At 43.0% G+C, this 22,801-nt stretch overlaps 1 protein-coding gene across 1 annotated transcript in view; it reads left to right on the top strand.

The window, feature by feature from the left end:
- LTBP1 (latent transforming growth factor beta binding protein 1) overlaps positions 1-22,801 on the top strand; it is a 366,037-nt gene that overhangs the window by 241,819 nt on the left and 101,417 nt on the right. The window contains exons 15-18 of the mRNA XM_061626114.1: positions 6,323-6,421; positions 10,174-10,299; positions 11,470-11,595; positions 18,425-18,547. Coding sequence (XP_061482098.1) covers positions 6,323-6,421; positions 10,174-10,299; positions 11,470-11,595; positions 18,425-18,547 — 474 coding nt within the window. The remainder of the gene's footprint in view (positions 1-6,322; positions 6,422-10,173; positions 10,300-11,469; positions 11,596-18,424; positions 18,548-22,801) is intronic.

Below are 22,801 nucleotides of genomic sequence, written 5' to 3' on the forward strand. Positions count from 1 at the left end.
AATTTGTGCTTCTCCATATTTGCAGGACAGTTGTCTGGACAAGTAATATGTACAAAGGAGGATATTCGTGAATAACATATAAAATGCAACATATTCAGGAAATTGCTTTGCAAAATGTGTATATTAGACAAAATTGCATACAGAAATGCATATATTAGGAGACATTCACTGATGAATTTTATGAGGATTTTTTTTAAAAAATCACAAACTAGTGAAAATGTGAAGAACTGAAGTTAAGACTGGAAAAAATGAAAACCAAATTGACAGATTCGCCTATCATTAAGTGGGAGCAAAAGTTAGTGGCCCCCGAACTATGGAATAGTCTCCCCGAGGAGGTGCACTTGGCGCCGACACTATCATCTTTTCGGCGCCAGGTTAAAACCTTTCTCTTCTCTGAGGCATTTTAATTCATGTTAATTTTAAACTATTATAATCTGATTTTAGACTGTACAGTTTTTTGTACAGTTTTGTATTGTGTTATATTATATTGTGTTATTTTTTATTGTATTTTTAATGTTCACCGCCCAGAGAGCTGTTGGTAGTCGGGCGGTATATAAGCTTAATTAAATAAAATAAATAAAATATTTGTGATGAATTGGGGGAGAGGTGTCTGAGGGACCCTGGCTTTCATTATTATTATTTAACAAGATATGTATCCCACATAATTAATGAATAATAATACCGCTAAGCAGCTTGTCTCTTGAAATGTGTAAACAAAAACACCATGCTCGCTTGTAGCAGGTCAGAGCTCTCCAGTTTACAATGGGACAAATGGCCCTGCAAGCACTAATGTTTAAAAAATAATAAACACATTTTCTTGTTCTAAAAGCTGAAGTTTTGCAAAAGAAGGAGCCAAGTTCCCAATCCTAAGGATCAGTCTACATATGCTATGAAACTTAGAGCAAGATGGCACACCCTAAAGAGGCATATGACATATACTGATTTGCCATGTTGTGTCCACTTCTCATGAGATCCACCCCCTTAGATTCTGGCACCGCTATTGCCTTTCTCCCTTGGCTCCTATCAGCATGAGAAGAAATCAAGGACGAGAGCTCCATCTCATATATACTAAAGCTGTATCTGTGACTTGCAAGCTGTGATAATTGTCTTTGAGCTTTCCCTAACTGAGTTGTGAACCAGATATAGTTCCCAAACCTTGCACTGGCTGCCCTTAATCTATAATTGTGGAGTTACGGGTCAGTCTTGCATACAGCTATCAGCCACAGCCCTCAGTAGTCTTAATGAGAATTAGTCCACCCGCCTGAATGGAGAATTTCAGCCATGAGGAGCATTCAGTATGTTGAAGTTCTGTTGATTATAATTGGTCTTACATGCACCAAACTTTGTTCTGTATTGCACTAATAATGTGTGGTGTGTGTGAGTGTGTGTGTATATGCATATGAATATATGTGTGTGTTTGATATAGAATGTATATATGCCTGTGATGAGCTGGTTATAAGATGCATTACTGCATCCAAGCATATAAAAATTAGAAGTGCATGTGCAAGGACAAGTTCTTTTTAATCACAAATCTACAGATAATGTGTGTGTGACATTATGTTCTGTATAAAAATATATTTAGAAGATTTATCTTTACATAATAATAGTGGTTAAGGTGTTGGACTACGATCTGGGAGACCAGTGTTCGAATCCCCACATAGCTATGAGGCTCACTGGGCCAGTCATTGCCTCTCAGCCTCATGAAAACCCTATTCATAGGATCGCCATAAGTCGGAATCGACTCGAAGGCAGTACAATAGGCAATAAATTGTGATGAAATATGTTGTTTACAAGGGCTGCTGCTGAATGGAAAATGAGCAAAATTGAGTCCATGCTTGCTAAATGGCTTATTTTTAAATTATCTCCCCCTCCCCCAGTTTGCTGTGAAATATTTTTTCAAAGCAAAACTTGCACACAAAACTAGGGAGACTCACATTAAATCACATAATCATCCATTTAATTTTTAACCATTCTTTTAGAAATTAGTTTCACTTGATGACCAAGGAAAGCCTATAATACGGCCTGGTCAACCTCAGCTTTCTCCTGGGATTTCAACTATTAACCTGCATTCACAATTTCCAGATAGCTTCTTTTGACTCCTCCTTGCAAAGATGGAATGGAGTAATTCTGTTATGGCATCTACATTCCTTTCATTTTTAGAACTTTCTTTCTAATTTGAAGTTCTGCATTTTAAAAGGGCTTAATCCAGCAAAAATCTATCAACCTTACATGAATACTCCGTTTAAAGTCTACGAGACTACTTTTCACAAGGCTCCTTGGTAAAGTAAACAAGACCCAATGCACACTCAGGAGCGTGCCATGGGCTCCCTTCCTTCCTTCCTTCCTTCCTTCCTTCCTTCCTTCCTTCCTTTTCCTTGTCCACTTTGTGTTTAGTTAAGGTGCAGTCTTGGCTCAGGCATAGAGCATCTGCTTTGCATGCAGAAGATTCCCTGTTCAATCCCTGGCATCTGCAGGTAGGGCTAGAAAAATCTCATGCCTGAAACCTTGAGAGCCACTGCTAGTTAGATAGGCCAGTGGTCTTACTCAGCATAAGGCAGCTTGCTATGTTCCCAAACCTTATCTGAATTTTGTGATGCAGTTTGCCAACCAAACAGTATTTACAAAAATTGCATATATTAGGAGGAAGTGCATATAAAAGTTAATATATGAATGAAAATAATATGCAAAAATGCATTATATGTCAAGAAATGGCTGACAAAAATGTGTTTATTAGAAGTTCACACTAAAATTCTGGAGAATTTTCATGTGGATTTTTTTACCTAGCATCCCTCTGCTCAACAGTTTTTCTGCTGGAGCCAAAAAAAATAAAAACCTGGGGGACCACAGCATCCATGCAAAGACTGCTGTGTCTGGAATGGATTAGCACTTCATGGTCACCAAGACAATGATGGTACTGTCTCAAAATGCCATTGATCCAGTACATAATGGCAGTTTACACTTTTGGTTTGGTGTTTGCAATCTGGCACGAAGATGGTGATCTCACATTTCTTCTTGACTCTCTTGTCATGGTCAGATAACTTACTGCTGAGGTTTAGGCTTGCAGTGACTATTTTCTTCTGCAGGGTCAATGGATGCATTAGAATGGTGATGAAATCTGAAGGTTTTCTCAGAGTCCTTAAGTTTCCTTTTACTATGAAGGGTACTCCTGTTAAAACCTAGTCACTCTGTGGGGATTACTCAGAATATTATAATTCCCAGAGGCTCTTTGGTTTAGGAGCTCCATTTACCAATTAGGGAGATGGCTTGAAAGTAAGTGGCAGAAAACTCAATATGAATCTTCATAAATACAGGTAAGAATCTATGTTCAAGCCTACTCTGTGATAGTGATGGCAGCAAAGAAACAATACTTGTCCATCATCATTGTGTCCATGAAGTCTTATCATGTGAAACTGTTCCAGGTGATTTGTAACCTTCTTCAACCTAACCCAAAAAATCATGCTAAGGAACCTTCTGTGGTGGCCAATGTTTGCTAAACATTTGAAGATAAAGTCACTCATATCTAAGGATAGACTGATCATTCTGTTCCATTGTGTATCTGCAAGTTCCCAAAGCATTTATTGTGAACATGAAAATAAGAATTTAAAAAATTACTCATGAGTTGGTCTGACTGAGAACTGTATTTAATTTTTTCTTTCTTTCTTTAAACAGTTAACTGCCAGCTGGAGTGGCTAAAAAGTGGGTGGCAGCTGCCATGCACAGTGAAAATGTGGCAGTAAATGCCCCCTGAAAGAATGGAATATGATGACATAACGTCACTCACACGGATACTGTGTTGCAGAAAAGATGGCTCTTCCCATGGATCCAGCTATCTTTTTGCCATTCAGTGTCTATGCAAGTAACAGGATGTCATCATGTCCTGTGACAATTTTCACTGCCTACTTTCAGACTGCTCCATGTGGTAGTTACCTGTTTATAGAAAGAAAGACAATCATCATGGGACCGCCCAGTCAAAGTTGTTTGAATCAGTATTTTGGACTATGTTCCAATCCATACATTGGTCTGGGAGATTCAAATCAGATGAGACCACTTTGGAATTTGGACTCAGCAAATTCCTCACTCGTTCCTGATCACTCATATTTGCCTTAACTTGGATGCTACTAATTCTCCCTTGAAGCAATGAATATGCCCAGGGCATTGTCTTGCCCTTTTTTGATGGATGAATGTTAGTTGTCGCAGCCTGAGGCTTTGGACAAGGTGCATAGTGGCATGTGGTCTAGTGTCAGCTTTTCTCTTGACTCTCTTGGCTTATAACATCTAGCAGGAGAAGGCTGACCAGCTGGGTCCAAGAACATGCCTTCTTCTCAGAGGGCATTGTTGTGATATTAGTCTAAAAAAATAATCTCCAGACCCTGAGTATTGTAACAAACATTGACTGGTCACAATTTCTCCTTCCGGGGCAAGAAAAGGGTTGCTATACAAATCCAGATTGATTATCTGGAAGAGTGCGTGGTTGCTATACAAATCCTGATTGATTATCTGGAACTACTTCAATCTGGTTTCAGGCCCAGTTTTGCTTTGGAATCAGCCATGGTCACTTTAACTAAAGTAAGCTGTGCTATCTCATGTTCATAACCCTGCTCATTTTCCAGAACTTCTCAGTGGATTTTGATACCACTGACCAAAGTATCCTTCTGGAATATACTGAGTTGGGGGTTGGGAACTCTGTGTTGTAGTGGTTCTAGTCCTACTTTGAAGGTAGTACTGAAAGGCTACTGCTTGGTCCCATGGGTTTTATGTTATGGAGTCCTGAATGGTTCCAGTGGTATTTAATATCTGTATGAAACGGTGCTGAGTGAGGTCATATGAAGGCAACAGATTACACTTACCTATACCAGCGCTGAAACAGTTTCATTGACTGCTGATACATTTCCAAGTATAATTCCAAGCACTCACGCTTACCTTTTGACTTTTGAGCCCTGTATGGCTCAGTATAGGGGTACCTGAAGTACCTGCCTTTTCCCCAAAACCATTGAAATAATCAGAGTTTTTTTAGCTGTTCCCACTTTCTGAAGTCAGGTGGGTTGCAACTAGTGAAAGAGTCTTTTCAGTTGTGGCACCCTGTATTTAGAATGCTATCTCTAGGAAGTCTCACCTAATGCCTACTCCTAAGCCTTCTCCAATGTTAGGCAACAACCTTTCTATTTTTCTAGGCCTCATGAAACATTAGCTAAACTTGATTGTACCTAGTTCCTGGGATGCCTGTGTGCTTTTATTACTTTTTATTTTTTACTGGTGTGTATGGGTTTGCACTTTTTCATTGTTTTTATTTTTTTAGCTGCAATGAGAGTACAGAAAGGTGTGATTTAAAAAAACAATAACCAAGGAAGGGAAGGGGGATTTATGCTTGCAAGGAGTGGGGGGAGGAGGAGTGCGTGATCCCATGCCATGCTCTTGATCTCCTTACTGTATTTATGTCTGCACCGTTATATCTGCTATCATTATGTATGAAGCAGTCTTAAGAAGGGAAATGTCTGCAAAACTATTGTTTAATAGGAATGCACCATAGTGTGATGAAGAATTCACTACTTAGCCCATGAGCAGTAAGCCCATGAACCTGTGAAGCTTTGAATTGCTGATGGGTCTACTGAACTCAATGGAGGTTGTGCAGCAGCTGTGCTTGGTTGATTGTGCCCACAAATTTTATGTGCAGAAATTGTTATGGAGGCACATGTTTTTAAGAGTAAAAGAAACATTTAATTGAAATGGTTTTGAAGCCCTTTGCATCTCTCTGAATGTGGTAGACACCTACTTAGGCACAAAAAAGTGAATTGAAAAAGGGAGGAATTTTCAGAAACTGAAAATTCCCTCTGTATTTCAAATATCTCCCCCAGTGATGCTTAGACGGTGAATTTGGTTACTATACTTATTTCATTTGTTTTACACAGTGCAAGATTTCTTTCATATGTGCCACAGTAACAGATAGGTCAAACTGTTAGTAAAAGTTCAAAATACAAAATTATTTTGAGTAATTTAGCAGTTGCTCATATGTTCACCATTTCATAAGACTGAAACATATGAAGGGATGACACATTCCCTTATAACAACATGGGTGTGTTTTGTGGACTAGTATGGACATGTCTGTGGAGAACCTTAGGCACTAGCAATTAAAAGAAGATGTGCAGTTTCATGAAAATTAGATATTTGAGAAGGTAGATAATAGAGGTCTGCAACATGTACCTCCTAGAAACAAAATATGAAGAGACCCATACTACAGTTTTCCATTGATGATTAATTCAATAAGCCATGCATGTATTTAAAACTTGCCTTTCTCATATATAATTTTCTCTTTTCTTTTGCACAGTAGTAGTTGAAAAAACCTCTCCCCCTGTGCCTGTTGAAGTTGGTCCAGATGTCTCTACTTCAAGCGCTAGTCAAGTAATTGCACCAACTCAAGTTACAGGTATGATGCATGTTTTCCATGCAAAAAATGGCTGGAGGTACAAATGGGTACATGCTCCCAAAGGAATGAGTGCTGTTAGAGTATCAGATAGGAAGAATACAGCAGGAAAACACAGGAAAATACCAATCCAAAAAAGTTCAGTTCAAGAACGCAAAATTATATGAAATGGGTTATTTTCAGTAGGTCTGATCATATAGCCAGCGCGCAGTTTACATTTGCCTTATTTTGTATATATAAAATTGACAGGAGTCAGACTGAGGAATTCCACCCACCTACTTCCTGCATGCTCTCAGTCAAACCAGTTAGGGTAAATTCATAGGTTTATGTATCATGGCTCAGTTACATTTTTTTCTATGTGCACGTAAGGACAGTTTCTGGTCATCTCAACATTTCTGGATGTATACTTTATTCTAATATGCCTCTCAAAAGCAACTGCTTTTAGATGGTATGTTATAAATGGTGTATGTAGGCATGTCTCCTTTACAAGCAGATGAGATGAGTTGAGATGTGGAAAGTAAACTTGTGAACCCTTATTCTGTCATAGAAACGCAATAAATCCCATTGATTTCTAAAGATGCCCAATGAGAATATTATGAAATAAATAATTTGAGGATTATTTCCAAAATCTAATCTGTAATAGGATTATGTGTGGAAGTAATTCTTGATAAACAGGACTCTGGTTTATGGTTATGTCCACTGTGTTGATCTCAATTTTAAGTGCAGTTTACATCAGTGAAACCTCAGTATATTGAATGGCTTCAGCCTTACATACTCTAAAGCCCACCTCCTTAAATTCCATTACAAACTCTGCGGGGAGCTAAGAGGGTCTTTCTGCAGCATCCTCAGTGTAGACATATTGAATTCTGAGGACACGTAGGCGGATTTTATTTGATAGTTGCTTTCCATCTGTGGAATTGTTTTCTCCAGAGGTCCATCCAAATCCAAGTAACTTTTAGAAGTGATGCATTCATATGGGTAAGACTAGTGGCTGTCCTGAGCTGGATGTTCAGTTAATGAAAGTGTGGTTTATTTATTTATTTTTGTTATTTCTTCTTATGTTTTAGTGCTTTAAGTCAGCCCTTCAACATGTTGTTACCTGTCCAGAAATCTGAGGACAGGGAGAGTTAAAAGCTTTAATAAATAGATTGGTGCACTCTAAAGCCAATCAATTCTCATCTGATCATCAGTGAATTGAAAGATTCCTAACAGATTGATATTGGAGAACCTCTGGCTATGATCCATTTTACTTTACATATTATGCTTTTAGTATTACTCATTTACGGATCTATATTATCCACTTAAATTGTAGCATTTGAAATGACTAGCTACATTGCATACTGAAATTTGTAAAAAAGAATGTGCTGGTTAATGTGTAATCCTGATTGCTTAGCTACAGTTAAACAAATCAGGGATGGCTTCAGGATCACTCACAATTTCTTGTAATTTCTAAGGAACATTGTGTATGGTGCATGATTTACTGCCTGTGATAGTTCTATGTTTTAAGAGTCGCAAAACTTAATACGCAAACTTTCCACTCTTTTAAAATTAGTGTGCACACTTGTTTCTTATGAGCAGCACACAATGCAGGAAGCTATTCTTCCCCATGTCTCTGAAGCATAGTATCCTATTAATTCTCTTGAGCATCTGTGAGGAAAATTCTGATCAACACTTTTCAGCTGATCAAAGAATTTAAACACTGGTGATGATATTTCTATGTTATCCAGTCTCTGGAACTTTCTTTAATGCTCTGGCATCAATTTATCGGTGCAGAGGGTTTTTCTTAGTTAAGTACAACCAGCTGTGTAGCGTGCTATAAACTCACTGATATATTCCAGCATACCTTGCAATTTCTAAATTCCATTTTTATCTCTATGTCTCTGAACGTTCTATATTTGTTGAATCTTAGCATCATCCATCAGTGTTCCATTTGTGGTCAAGTTTGCTTAATAAACAGTTGCTTTCTTTTTCAAAAATGTACATGCTATTTATAGATTGTGTTGTTAGCTAGTACATTAAGCTATGTGCTTGCTGCATGATCTTTTAGGCCAATTCAAAGAATTATTTTTAGGACAGATGAGATAAACTATGCATAATCTGTACATCAGTAAAAGGGCTGTACAAATCTCTATTATAACTGCTATCACTAATATCAATAGTAAATAATAATAATAGTGCAAATCCCACTGTTTCTCAATATTCTTTAAGTTGCCTGGGTGAATTGTGTAATCAGTATTTGTTTCCATACCAGAAGGCCACCTTCTCTCAGCATCTGGACAATGCATTTTAAGGGGAAGTAACTTTTAGTATGGAATAGGTTCCAAAAGGTTCCAAAATTTTAATTGGCAGACATTGTACAGAAAATGCAAATTGTGGAACTTTCCGTGCCCTTAGTTATCTGCCAAAATGTTGTGGTGCATATAAAGAATGTGCATTATTAGCAAACATTCACATCATTTTGACTTAGAGCAGTAGCTCCCAAACTTTTTTCCCCACAGACCACATGAAAATTTCTGATGGACTTGTCAGACCATTTAATGATTTTTCTGCTGGTTGTAGCAATTGTAATGTGTTGTGCCTGGATGCTGTATGATTTTTAATTGTATTTTTATTACGTCCTTTATTTTTCATATTGTATTTTATTGTATTATAGTTTGAATCCCATAAAATTCAAATTATAATACAATAAAATACAATATAAGAAATAAAACAAGCAATAAAAATACAATTAAAAATCAGTATGAATATATAATGCAGACATGGCATGGGACCACCTGAATGACACTTGTGGACAACTGTTCATTGATGGACCACAGTTTGCGAACCCCTGACTTGGACAGTTACTAGGCCTGGCATCAGCAGTTTGCATGGTGGAACAAATACTTTTTTAGGGATTGACTGTCTGAAGAGAAACACTGGGGAAGGGGGCAGCTGCTGGTACCATCTTAATTTTCCCAGAATGCTTCTAGGCCCCTACATGGGGCCCATAGGAATTTTGGGGAAATAAAGATGACAGCTGCTACAGTCACTTCACCCAGCGTTTCTCTTTTCTGCCTCAAACTCATCTACCATGCATTTCTCTAGCTGCCCCTGGCAGCAATCCACCCATTCAGGTAGCCCCTGGTACGCTTGGGGGGCCCCAAGGTGGTGTTAGTGGGGGAGGACTGGGGGTCACTGTATTGCTATACACTCAAAATGGCCATAACATAATCCAAACACTGTTCTCCACACATCCCCCTCTTTGATATGAAGAAGATTATATGTCATTTAGTTTTGGCCATACTCAAGTATTCTAAGAGTTCTGGGATCAGTGGCAATGGGTACTGGTGATGGTATTCAGAGCCCAATAATTATTGCAGAGTAGCCAGACTTCTTGAGTGGGGACAAAGACACAAAAGTGGGGGAGGGGGATGAACCATGAATACCACATGATGGGTGAGCAAACACTGTCAGATGTAAATTGTATTGGCACACGTTCTGATACATTTTTTTCCAATTTCACGCTTGATTTCCAGATATATTAGGATAATGTGTGAAGATAACGAAGGCTAGGAAAAGCTTTTGTAGGGGGCCTGTCAGGATGTTTATGTTTACTGTATCAGATAAGCTCTGTATTGGTGTCTTAATCAGCAGCCATTGCAGAACTGCTGGAGTGGATCACAAGTGGCATCAAGGATTTCTCTTTCTCTTTAAATTGGCAATAGATGTGGGGTTAAATGGATTGCTCTAGGTATGTTTTTTTTCTTTTTATGTAGAAATTAACGAGTGCACAGTGAACCCAGATATCTGTGGAGCAGGACATTGTGTTAATTTGCCTGTGGGATACACCTGCTTCTGCTATGATGGATACAGGCTTAATGAACAACAAACAAAATGTTCTGGTATGAGAAATTTTTATTTATTATTTATTAATTATTTGATTTATATCCCTCCCTTCCTCCCACCAGGAGCCCAGGGTGGCAAACAAAAGCGCTAAAAACTTTTCCTTGCCTCTCCCCCCTTACTAAACTAATCAGTGGGTGGCAGATTTGAAGATAAGAGATGTGTAAGCTGTCCTTTGTAGGCAATGACTATAAGAATAGTTTCTTCTCTTTATGGCTCTTAAATCCTGGCCAAAAATAATTTTAAGATGATGTCTCTCGTTCTTGTGGAGCCTTGCAGCTTTTCTGACCAGGGATGGAGAACATGTAGCCTTCCCAGGTGTTGCACTACAATTCCCATCATCCCTGACCATTGACCATGCTGTCTGGGGCTAATCGGAGTCCAAAAGCATCTGGAGGGCTACAGGGCCCATCATCTCTGTTATGTACATTCCCTGAACTTCCCTTGGCACACAACTTGTTTTATATTCTCCCACATACAAGCGTGCACTAATAACAGCACTTGTAAATGAGAAAAACCAGCATTCTTCAAAGAGCCATTATACTTTACATCCTCTAGACCAGCCTTTCCCAACCAGTGTGCCTCCAGATGTTGTTGGACCACAACTCCCATCTTTCCTGACCATTGGCAATGCTGGCTGAGGCTGATGGGAGTTGTGGTCCAACAACATCTGGAGGCACACTGGTTGAAAAAGGCTGCTCTAGACAGTACTTTGGAATCCTACCAGGAGTGCATGAGATTTGTGAGAGATATTGCAAGGACCTGAATGTATACTCAGCTTCCTTATATCACTTTAAAATTGTGTAAATAAAAGGAGAAGAAGCACACTTCATTAGCCCTGGTTTCTAAAAGGTTCCATAATCTGCTAATATATAATGCTTGATTCCCATGTCCATGAATGCATAGGTTCTCTCTCAAAGATCACTTATTACAGGTAAGTATAGTTTATTTCGTCTTCAAGGAAAAATAATAATCTGAAACTTCAAGCTAATAAGTCTGCTTTTTGAATCAAAGCTTTATACCAAATCTTTATTGTTCACCTCCAAGGAAACAAACCTGTCTGTTCTAATAGAGTCTTGTCTTTCATTTTAGTGTGTTGTGTACACTGGGTGAAGTGATGGTCGTGGCAGAGTACTACTTTTTCAATCTTGTTTTTATTTCTTTAACAGATATTAATGAATGTACTCAGAATTCCCATCTCTGCTCCCTTGGGCATTGTGAAAATACAGAAGGAAGCTTCCTATGCATTTGCCAGGCAGGGTTCATGGCCAATGAACAAGGAACAGACTGTGTTGGTAACTACTGTGCTTTATGAAACAAACTCTTAATACTCAGGGCTAATAGTTAAGAGCCTAAGTCAGAAACCCATTGATGTCATTGGAAAACTACTTAAATTGAGTTACACAGGTGTTGGATTGGGTGCTAAATGCTTAGGTTGCTTTTTGGTTTATAGAGTATTTTTCAGAATTTACCACCATTACAGAGTGCAAGTCATTACTCATTCTGTGTTGTGCAGTTCTGCTTCCTTGAAAATATGATTATGAAAGAACTGATAGAATAGGATATGTTTTCCCCAGGTAGCCTGCCATCACGTGGGTAGTCATAGCGTCATCTAGCGTCCGAAGGCAAGAATGTACTGGAGTTAAGATCTGTAGTGAGCGAGCCCCTCCTACTCCAGTTTCATTCTTGCCTTTGTCCGAGGCTGTTCATCCCTCCAGTAGCGTAAGGCTAGAGTAGGATTCAGCGTGTTTGTTTGCTCTGTCTGTGTGTGTGAGAGAGATAGCGAGAGAGCAAGAGAGCGTGGTGGGGTTCTTCTGGCTCCTGCCCACTGGGGGTTTTTTGCTCTGGGGTCTCACCCCCTCCCTCTTCCCTCGGTGGGGTAGTACTTCCCCCCTCCTTTCTCTCGTCCCTGTCTTCAGTGGCAGCATTCCCCCCCTCCTCTCCTAAGGCAGTTAAGAGCCCAGTGCTTTGTGCCTGGCTCTACCGCCTCTGCTCCCAGCCCGTGGTTCCCTTGCAGCGTCTTTGGTGGCGACCTGCTGGTTCACACCGTTTCTCTTCCTAGCTCCAGCATGCAGTCCCCGTTGTCTGCCGGCTGCTGTCGCGGCTTGTCCTGCGGCCGTTCATTGCCTCAGCCACCGGCCGCGCCTTGGCTATCCTGCTCCAGAGCGTGACTCTCCCTAGCCTCCTGGGATTGCACCGCTCTCCTGCTCCGCCTCCTTGCTTTTTACTGCCGCTTCTCAGCGGCTTGCAGGGGAGCCCTGCAGTTCCCGCCTCCCCTTGGCCATTAGCCTTTCAGGAACTCGCAGGCAGCTGCATTAGCGGTGGCTCCCGTCTCTCCTCAGGCAGCTTGAGTGTGCTCAGGCAGCAGCGAGCTCCGCAACTACCATTTTGGTTTTGGATCCCTTTGTTTTATTTCCCTCCATTTTTGAATTTCCCACCCTTTTTTATTCCTCTTTTTTCTCCCTTGCTCCTTGGCTGGCTGCCTCTGTTGTTTGAATAAGGAGTGTATAGTGGTTCCTCCTTTTCCATTTGGTTACATTAACAGGGATCTGTTCGTGAGAGTTTTCCCACCCTTTTTGAATGTGATTGATTCAGTCAGTAACAGAATTTCTTCAAGGGATTGATGCTACTGAATCCACAGTATTAAGGATAGTACTGCACCCCCCCCTCTGTGGGCGTGTACTACCACTCTTTTTTCCTGCTTAGTGCATAACACAGTACTGCACCACCACCCCAGTGGGCATGTAATAAAATATATATTTTCCTCAGCTAGTGCACAGGACCAGTACCACACCAGCCTCCACCTGTGGGTGTGTACTGTGATCCATTACCTCATATAGTGCACAGGAACAAGATTGTGCTGCTCCCTCTATCTCTCTAGAGGGACATCTGCCTGGCCTCTTCAGATTGTGACTACTGCACATACCCACCTGCCCTGCTGCGTGATATAATGGCAAATCAGCAACCCGAGACAGACCTGCAGACAGGTGATAACCAGCATCGCAAGCCTCAGTCACATCACAAAGCTTCAAAGCGTAAGCATTCCAAGCTCCACTCCAAGGCCACCGCCAAAACTAAACACCTCTCAAATCATCCTGCCTCCAATCGAGCTCAATACGTTTCAGTTCTGGATTCGGAGGACACTGGTCAACAGACTTTATCAGCTTTTTCACTCACCTGCTGGTTCATCAGGTGACGAGTTTGAAGGGTTCCCTAGCCAACCAAGTTTGGACTGCCCATCTCAGTCGATGGTGATGACATCTCACCAATCAGGTCAGCCTCACCTGACCCAACAAGGGCAAGCCCTGCTTTTGGAGCCTTAGGTGGCCTTGTCTGATTCTCTCCTACGCCTGCAACTGAACCCTGAGTTTCTTTCCCAGATGAAGGATATACTAGGGTTCTTCTCTCAATTACAGTCAGTTTCCCAGCAGCAAGTACCTCAGCGGCAGCCCAGCGCGGTGAGTCACCATGTTCCCAATGACGCTGTGCCACCTCCTTCTCTAGACCCTTTTGATGTTGCCAGAGGTAGAATTAGCGGTGATGACGCCGGATCGGAGGACCCCTCGGCTTTTCCCCAGGCCAAAGACGATGAATGGAGTGAAGATTCAGAATTGGAGGAGGAGTCTTCCTATCGTCTGTTTGACTCAGCTGACTATCTCCTGCTGTGCCGAAGAGTTTTGGATATGCTGAGACTCCAAGCCGTGACAGCCCAATCCCTCGCCCCTCCCATGAAGGGGGCCAGGGTCCTCAAGTCTCCCAGATTGGTGGAACACTTCATTCCGGTCCCAGATCCCATTGACAAGCTGGCCAGAGAGGAATGGGCTTGGCCATTGCGCCCACGTTGCTTCTCTGCCAGGGCCAAAGGACACTACACTTTAGCTCCTGAGTTCATGGCTCACCTGAATGTCCCAAGAGTAGATCAGCCAATCTCTGACTTGGTGTCCAGGCCTCTCTTCCCAAAAGAAGGAGACTCCCAGCTTAAGGACCCATCAGAAAGGCGTCTAGACTTTGCCCTACGAAAGAACCACAAAGCCATCGCCTATTCCATTCAAGCTTCCGTAGCGGCATCCATCTTTTCAAGAGCCTCGATGATGTCGCTGGATGAGCTCTTGGATGATCTGAATCCAGACCCGCCCAAACTCAGAAGGGGTCTGATCAAGCTGCACAAAGCGGGGGCATTTGTGGCTGATGCTACTTTGGATGCGTCGCAACAAGGAGCACGAGCACTGGCTGCAGAAGTGGTGGCGCGATGAACCCCCTGGCTCCGTCACTGGGATGCAGATACCACAGCTAGAATCAATTTATCCACAGCCCCATACTCAGGAATGTTGCTGTTCGGTGATGAAGCCCTTAAAGCAGTCTTGGTGGATCCTAAAGACAACAGAAAGCTTGCCATAGCCACGTCCAAAAAAGACGACCGCAGGCTGTTTTGGAGATTTCCTCCATATCAATCCTTTCAGCCCTTTTGGGGACCGTGCCCTGGGGGGCGAGGCCACGATACCTGTTTTACAGACTTCCGTGCCTCCAAGGGAACCTGGCACAAACAGCGGTTCCAGGGCAAGGCTTAGTTCCAGGGACATCAAAGCCCTTCCACTTCTTCATACGGATGGGGAGCGCGTCAGCGTCGGCAATTCTGACGCCATCCCTATCGGAGGCAGGCTACTGCACTATGCAGGACTCTGGCTGGAGCTAACCCATGTTTCTTGGATCAGGGATCTTTTCTCTCAAGGATACAGCATAGAGTTTTGGCTGACGCCCCGAAAAGATTCCTTCCCTCCCCCATTCCCAAAACCCAGGGATGGCAGAGGGTCATGCAGGAAGCAATCCAACATCTCCTAAACATAGCGGCAGTAGAACCAGTCCCACCAGCAGAGAGATCGCGGGGTGTTTACTCCATCCTGTTTGCAGTTCCCAACCGCGATCTGTCATGGAGGGTGGTTTTGGACGTCAAGTTCGTCAACCGCTTTGTGACGTATCGATGGTTCAAAATGGAGTCCCTTGCCTCAATTATACAGGTTCTGCAGCAGGGGGACTTCTTGGCTTCCATCGACCTAAAGGACACATAACTCCACAGACCAATCTGCCCTGCCCACAGACAGTTCCTGAGGTTCGCCTTTGGCCACCATCATTTTCAGTACATGGCTATGCCCTTTGGGCTTGCGTCGGCATCAAGAGTGTTCACCAAGGTGATGGTCACCCTGGTGGCCCACCTCTGCCTACTGGGGATACATATTTACCCCTACTTGGATGATCAACTGCTTCGGGCTGACTCCAGGGACCACACACACGACCAGGTTCTTTGCACTCTCGAGGTTCTCAGGACCCACGGTTGGCTGGTCAACATCAACAAGAGTCAGCTACACCCGACTCAGCGACTACAGCATCTCAGGGCGATGCTAGACACAGTACAGGCCATGGTCTTCCTATCACCGGAATGCATCGCAACCATCAAGAGACATGGCAAGGCTCCTGCTACGATGCTCAAAGGCGGACGTGATGTTTCTGGCAAAGGTGCTGGGAACATTCGTGTCCACCATTCACATCGTCCCATGGGCACAGCACCATACTCGGCCTCTCCAGTGGACCCTATTACCTTTCCAGGCGGACATTGCCCATTCCAATCATCACAACATTCGCCTGGATTCCCCCTTCGAACATCTTTCCGATGGTGGGCACGACCTCGAAACCTCAGCAGGGGAACTCTGTTCCGAGAACCGGACAGGACTGTAATCACGACAGACGCCAGCCTAACCGGCTGGGGGCCCCACTGCAACTCCCGCTTTGTCCAGGGTCGGTGGTCCAGTCTGGAACAATGTCAGAGTATCAACTGGCTGGAATTGCATATGGTTTATCTGGCTCTTCGACACTTCCAGCCAATCTTCCAGTTGAAACACGTCCTGAACCGGACAGACAACACCTGCATAAAATCACATTTGAACAGACAAGGGGGAACCAGATCATAAGCTCTCCAGGCGGAAGCAACCCGGAGCTTCGACTGGGCCGAGACTCATCTGATGTCTCTGCGCGCAGAACATCTCAGTGGGACTCTGAATGTGACAGCCAACTGGCTCAGCAGGCAACTGGTGGTTCCGAGAGAGTGGAACTTCACCCAGTGATGTTCAATCTCCTCTAGCGCCGGTTCGGCACCTTCTTGGTGGACCTCTTCGCCTTGAGTCACAATCGGCAGCTGCCCCGGTACTTCTCGAGGTATCTGGAACAGACCGCGAAGTCAGTGGATGCACTGGCAACACCTTGGCTGGACTGCCTCCTGTATGCCTTCCCCCCGATTCCTCTCCTGGGCAAGACATTGAGAAAGCTGAGACACAAAAGGGCGCAACTGGTTCTGCTGGCCCCATACTGGCATCGCCGCCTGTGGTTCTCAGACCTGATCGCGCTCTCAGTAACAGAGCCTTGGAGGCTGCCAGTCAGGCCAGACCTACTGTCTCAGGGACCGATCTGGCACCCAGACCCCAAATGGCTGAGTCTGACAGCTTGGCGTTTGAATGGAGGCAGCTGATTAACTCAGGCCTATCTCAGGGAGTTGTTGATACCATTATGGCATCTAGAAGGCCATCGACAAATAGCATTTACCAGAGTGCGTGGCTCGCCTTCTCTAAATGGTGTGCAGGGCAAGGTTGCCGACCTTCTCAAGCTACGGCACAACATGTTCTGCAGTTCCTTTATAGGGGCCTGAAAATGGGACTCAAAGCTAACTCCTTGCGTCGTCATGCCTCCACGATCTCATCAATCCAGTCTGCCTCCCCCTCTGGCGTTTCTGTGGGTTCGCATCCTCTCATCAGGCACTTTTTGAAGGGAGCTGCCCTCCTCTCTCTGGTGGTGTGCCATCATTTCCCTTCCTGGAGTCTACCTAAAGTCCTGCAAGCTCTTCAGCACCCTCCCTTTGAACCTCTTGGGTCAGTGCCTCTACGACTGTTATCCTTCAAGGTCCTGTTCCTAGTGGCAATCACCTCAGCAAGAAGAGTCTCGTAACTGGGAGCATTGTCATCGGCACGTCATCTCTGCATCTTCCACAAGGACTCAGTTGTGTTGCGTCCAGATACATCCTTTCATCCCAAGGTCAGCTCAACTTTCCACTGTAACCAGGACATTGTTCTTCCTTCATTTTATCCTAAGCCAGCTCATCCAATGGAGAAGGCCTGGCACTCGCTTGATGTCAGAAGGACCCTCAAGGTATACCTCTCTCGGACTCAGGACATTAGAATGATGGAGTCACTGTTTGTATCCTTTCACCCAAGGACTCTGGGGAAATAGGTCTCTAAATCTACCCTGTCTCGTTGGTTGCGTGCCTGCATTGCCCTGGCATATGAGTCACTAATATTGCCAGTGCCTAGTAAAACAACGGCGCATTCCACCAGGTCAGCTGCCACTATGGCCGCTTTTGCATCCAAATCACCTCTTGCAGACATCTGTAGAGCAGTGGTATGGTCTACTCCAGACTTCTTTATCAAGCATTATAAGATAGACCGCTACGCTTCTGCCAAAGCTTCTTTTGGGAGGCAAGTTCTGCAACAGGTCCTTTCTCATGAGTAAGCACTGAGTAAACATTGGGCGATCCCTCCCTCTTTGGGGCTGCTTTGGTACATCCCACGTGATGGCATGCTACCTGGGGAAAACAGGCCATTGGCCTCACCTGCAGGGTGGTTTTCCCAGGTATCCTGCCATCACGGCCCTCCCGTTTGGAGGATTTTTGAATGTGGATGTCACCTACTACAGTATTTGTTCAAGTTTATCATTTAGGCAATAGAGTTAAGTCAGGATTTCCGTGTTCATTAGAAATGTTTGCCCTACGGGGCCAGCTTTGTGTTTTCCTTCCTGGCAGGCCTGTTGGCTGTTGCATTTCTCTCAAGATGTCTCACACTGGGCTCGTCATGAATGAAACTGGAGTAGGAGGGGCTCACTCACTACAGATCTTAACTCCAGTACATTCTTGCCTTCGGACGCTAGATGGCACTATGACTACCCACATGATGGCAGGATACCTGGGAAAACCACCCTTCAGGTGAGGCCAATGGCCCATTTTGCAGTTTTGGGGGGGGGTTCTCCTATACTATATTTGCAGTTTTTAACTTTGGTATTTGTTTTGGTATAAATTTTGGTTTCTAGATGTTGATGAATGTGCCAGACCTCATACCTGTGGGGAAGGGCTCTGTGTAAATACCGTTGGTTCATACAGATGTGAATATTGCGACAGTGGATTCCGGATGAACAGGAGAGGCCCGTGTGAAGGTGGGTTGTAACTCTGAAATTCCTTTGGAAAAGCCATGTAAGGAAGTTGTGCCATAGAGAATTTATGCATTTGAGAACACTGAAGCAATAGACTCCGGACTGGTGACACAAAAATCCATAGCCTAATCTAGTCTTTCATTAAGCTACATTGTGTCTCTTCATCTTTACACATGAAATATGTTTGTCATGGGTACACTTGGGTTTCTGCATCCATAAACACCTACATTCAAACACCTATATGCTTCAGGGCTTCTGGGTGTCTGCACACTTGTTTAAGAGTATACTTATATCATGGGAATTCCCTCCCATTGGAGATGCTTGTGTCCCCTTCACTGATGTCATTTTGTCACATGCTGTTTGTTCCACCTGGCCATTGGAGGTTAATGAGTTGTGCTATCACTGTACTATTATGTACTGTGTCGCTGCTGGTTAGTTATTATGATGTTGTTTGGGATATGGTTTTATGATTTTATTGTTGATATTTTATTCTGTGTTTTATTGTAGAGTGGTCTACAGATGTTGTTCTTGTTATTGAATTCATTTTGGCATGTAAGCAGTATATATGCTAATAAATTATTTTATTATTTAAAATTATTTAAAATAAAAAAATAATTCACAGTATATGTGTTTGCTGCATGAACAACTGTGGTAAGTATGATTGCAGCATAAAGTGTGGAACTTTCTCTTAACAGTGGGCATTTGCAGGCAAGGGTCTGCTAGTGTTAGATACATTGACATGCCTGACATCCATAAACCACATGGGGATAGTCCTGGTTTCCATACCGTATGCCACTAGTCCAAAGGGACTAGCAGGAACAGAATGAATGGCAAACCAACACTGTAGCTTTGCTGCACAGACAGAAAATACTGATCCTTATGGACCAGCATAAATTTCATTCCCTACCTAAACAAGGAAAAGAAATCATAAGCTCTTCAAATGTAATGCTGAAAATTATTAAAAATTCTTCCAGTTAGAAGCCTAGTTATCTGTTTAATCTGAAAATTGGTCCTCTTGGAATTAGTTATAAAATTGCTATCCACAATAAAGTTGATCACTTTACTTGTTATGATTATGCAGGAGCAGGAGTTACAAAGGAATCAATTTGTGGTTTGGAATATAAAATTGGCAAAAATCTGCAGTTTCGTAGAACAAAATGTCTCAGCACGTCTGACTTACAAAGCATATGAAGTTGGGGTTTGGCATGAATTTTCCCTTTATTTAAAAAGGAAAATCAACATAAATTCAATCACAAATTAAAATTATATTTATTTATTCCAATTTAATTGTCATGGTCTTTGTATTTTGTTTTCATTCCTGTCACCTTCTGTCAGGATATGCTTTTTTAAGCAAGTGTTCTCCCACAAAGTCTATCAATTCCTTCTTTTGCTAGTATAAGAAGTGTTGAGTATTTATTTGTTTGCTTTTTTAATTAAAAGGTGGTTTTAAATAAAGATTTAAATAAATAAATAATAAAATTTTATTTGTTAGTCGCCCATCTGTCTGACTTAACAGACACTCTGGGCGACATACACAATATAAAACACAATTTAAAACATATTCATACAACAGTAAACCACCTGTTAGTAATAGCCTAACCCACCCCAGAAATCCCATAGGCCTGCCTGAATAACAAGGTCTTTAAGGCTCGACGAAAAGCCATCAGGGAGGAGGCATGTCGAAAGTCCTGTCTCAGTAACCTATTAGAATTCTTTGAGAGTGTCAACAAGCATATAGATAGAGGTGATCCAGTGGACATAGTGTACTTAGACTTTCAAAAAGCGTTTGACAAGGTACCTCACCAAAGACTTCTGAGGAAGCTTAGCAGTCATGGAATAAGAGGAGAGGTCCTCTTGTGGATAAGGAATTGGTTAAGAAGCAGAAAGCAGAGAGTAGGAATAAACGGACAGTTCTCCCAATGGAGGGCTGTAGAAAGTGGAGTCCCTCAAGGATCGGTATTGGGACCTGTACTTTTCAACTTGTTCATTAATGACCTAGAATTAGGAGTGAGCAGTGAAGTGGCCAAGTTTGCTGACGACACTAAATTGTTCAGGGTTGTTAAAACAAAAGGGATTGCGAAGAGCTCCAAAAAGACCTCTCCAAACTGAGTGAATGGGCGGAAAAATGGCAAATGCAATTCAATATAAACAAGTGTAAAATTATGCATATTGGAGCAAACAATCTTAATTTCACATATACGCTCATGGGGTCTGAACTGGCGGTGACCGACCAGGAGAGAGACCTCGGGGTTGTAGTGGACAGCACGATGAAAATGTCGACCCAGTGTGCGGCAGCTGTGAAAAAGGCAAATTCCATGCTAGCAATAATTAGGAAAGGTATTGAAAATAAAACAGCCGATATCATAATGCCGTTGTATAAATCTATGGTGTGGCCGCATTTGGAATACTGTGTACAGTTCTGGTTGCCTCATCTCAAAAAGGATATTCTAGAGTTGGAAAAGGTTCAGAAGAGGGCAACCAGAATGATCAAGGGGATGGAGCGACTCCCTTACGAGGAAAGGTTGCAGCATTTGGGGCTTTTTAGTTTAGAGAAAAGGCGGGTCAGAGGAGACATGATAGAAGTGTATAAAATTATGCATGGCATTGAGAAAGTGGATAGAGAAAAGTTCTTCTCCCTCTCTCATAATACTAGAACTCGTGGACATTCAAAGAAACTGAATGTTGGAAGATTCAGGACAGACAAAAGGAAGTACTTCTTTACTCAGCGCATAGTTAAACTATGGAATTTGCTCCCACAAGATGCAGTAATGGCCACCAGCTTGGATGGCTTTAAAAGAAGATTAGACAAATTCATGGAGGACAGGGCTATCAATGGCTACTAGCCATGATGGCTGTGCTCTGCCACCCTAGTCAGAGGCAGCATGCTTCTGAAAACCAGTTGCCGGAAGCCTCAGGAGGGGAGAGTGTTCTTGCACTCGGGTCCTGCTTGCGGGCTTCCCCCAGGCACCTGGTTGGCCACTGTGAGAACAGGATGCTGGACTAGATGGGCCACTGGCCTGTTCTTATGTTCTTAAGGTCAAAAGGAAGCAAGTTCCAGAGGGTGGGGGCCACGACCGAGAAGGCCCTCTCTCTGGTCCGCACCAGCCTAGCTGTTTTCACCGGTGGGACCGAGAGAAGGTCTTGTGAGGCCGATCTTGTTTGGCGGCATATTTGGTGATACTGGAGGCGTTCCTTCAGATAAACTGGGCCAAAACCATTTAGGGATTTAAAGGTTAATACCAACACCTTGAATTGGGCCCGGTATACAACTGGCAACCAGTGTAGCTCCATCAACACTGGGGTGACATGATCCCGGCGACGGCTTTTCTTTATTAAGCGTGCCGCTGCATTCTGTACCAGCTGCAATTTCCGGACCGTCTTCAAGGGTAACCCCACGTAGAGCGCATTACAGTAGTCTAATCGAGAGGAGACCAGGGCATGTATCACTCGTGGAAGCAGATGTATAGGAAGGTAATTTCAAAATTTGGTGCTGATTAGGTGTCAAGGAAGTGAAAATTATGCATAATTTATCACAATTGAATTTGCGGTGGGAGATGCAAAGAAGCAGAGCCCCCAATAAATGGGGCATGATTGAAAGAAGATTACATCAATAAGATAATTGATAATAAGAAAACAATAATGCATCAAAAAGATCAGTGTGGAGGGGTTGGTTTCCTACAAGGTGCTCAGGGAGACTGGCTGAGTTAGCCAGCTGGATGTCCCCTTGGTACCATGAAGGTCTAGTCTATGCCTGATGTGGGCCAACCTGTTATTCTTATAGGAAGAGGCAGATGTGAAGAAGTCACCACCTATATTACACACCTGTAGCTTTGCTAGGTTAGCCTGTAATCACAATCCTGAGTAGTAGCCCCATCCCAAGACCTCATCCAGCCTCATTCCTATCTCTCATTCACAACTACATGAGACCCTGGGCAAATGCAGCCCATAGTGTCACCTGCAAAAAGGCAGAATGTGGTGTCTCCCTCTTGAGTCCTGCCTCCCTCTTCCCTCAACCCATAACCTTGAAAATTGATTTGAGATATGGCAAGTACAGGGGCTGTAAACCCTAGTCTTCAGGCAGTGTCAGGGGCTCTAATATTATATGCAAATGCTGTCATGTGTAATCAATTGTTAAAGCTTAAGTGAAGATGAGAAAGAAAGGATGAACTTGTGAATTGTTCCCCTTTTCCACTGCGAATAGGAAATAGCTGATTAAGCAGATAAGGATATTCACCTAACAAGATACAACTATTTAAT

This window comes from Rhineura floridana, chromosome 4, assembly GCF_030035675.1.
Source record: "Rhineura floridana isolate rRhiFlo1 chromosome 4, rRhiFlo1.hap2, whole genome shotgun sequence".
NCBI lineage: Eukaryota > Metazoa > Chordata > Lepidosauria > Squamata > Rhineuridae > Rhineura > Rhineura floridana.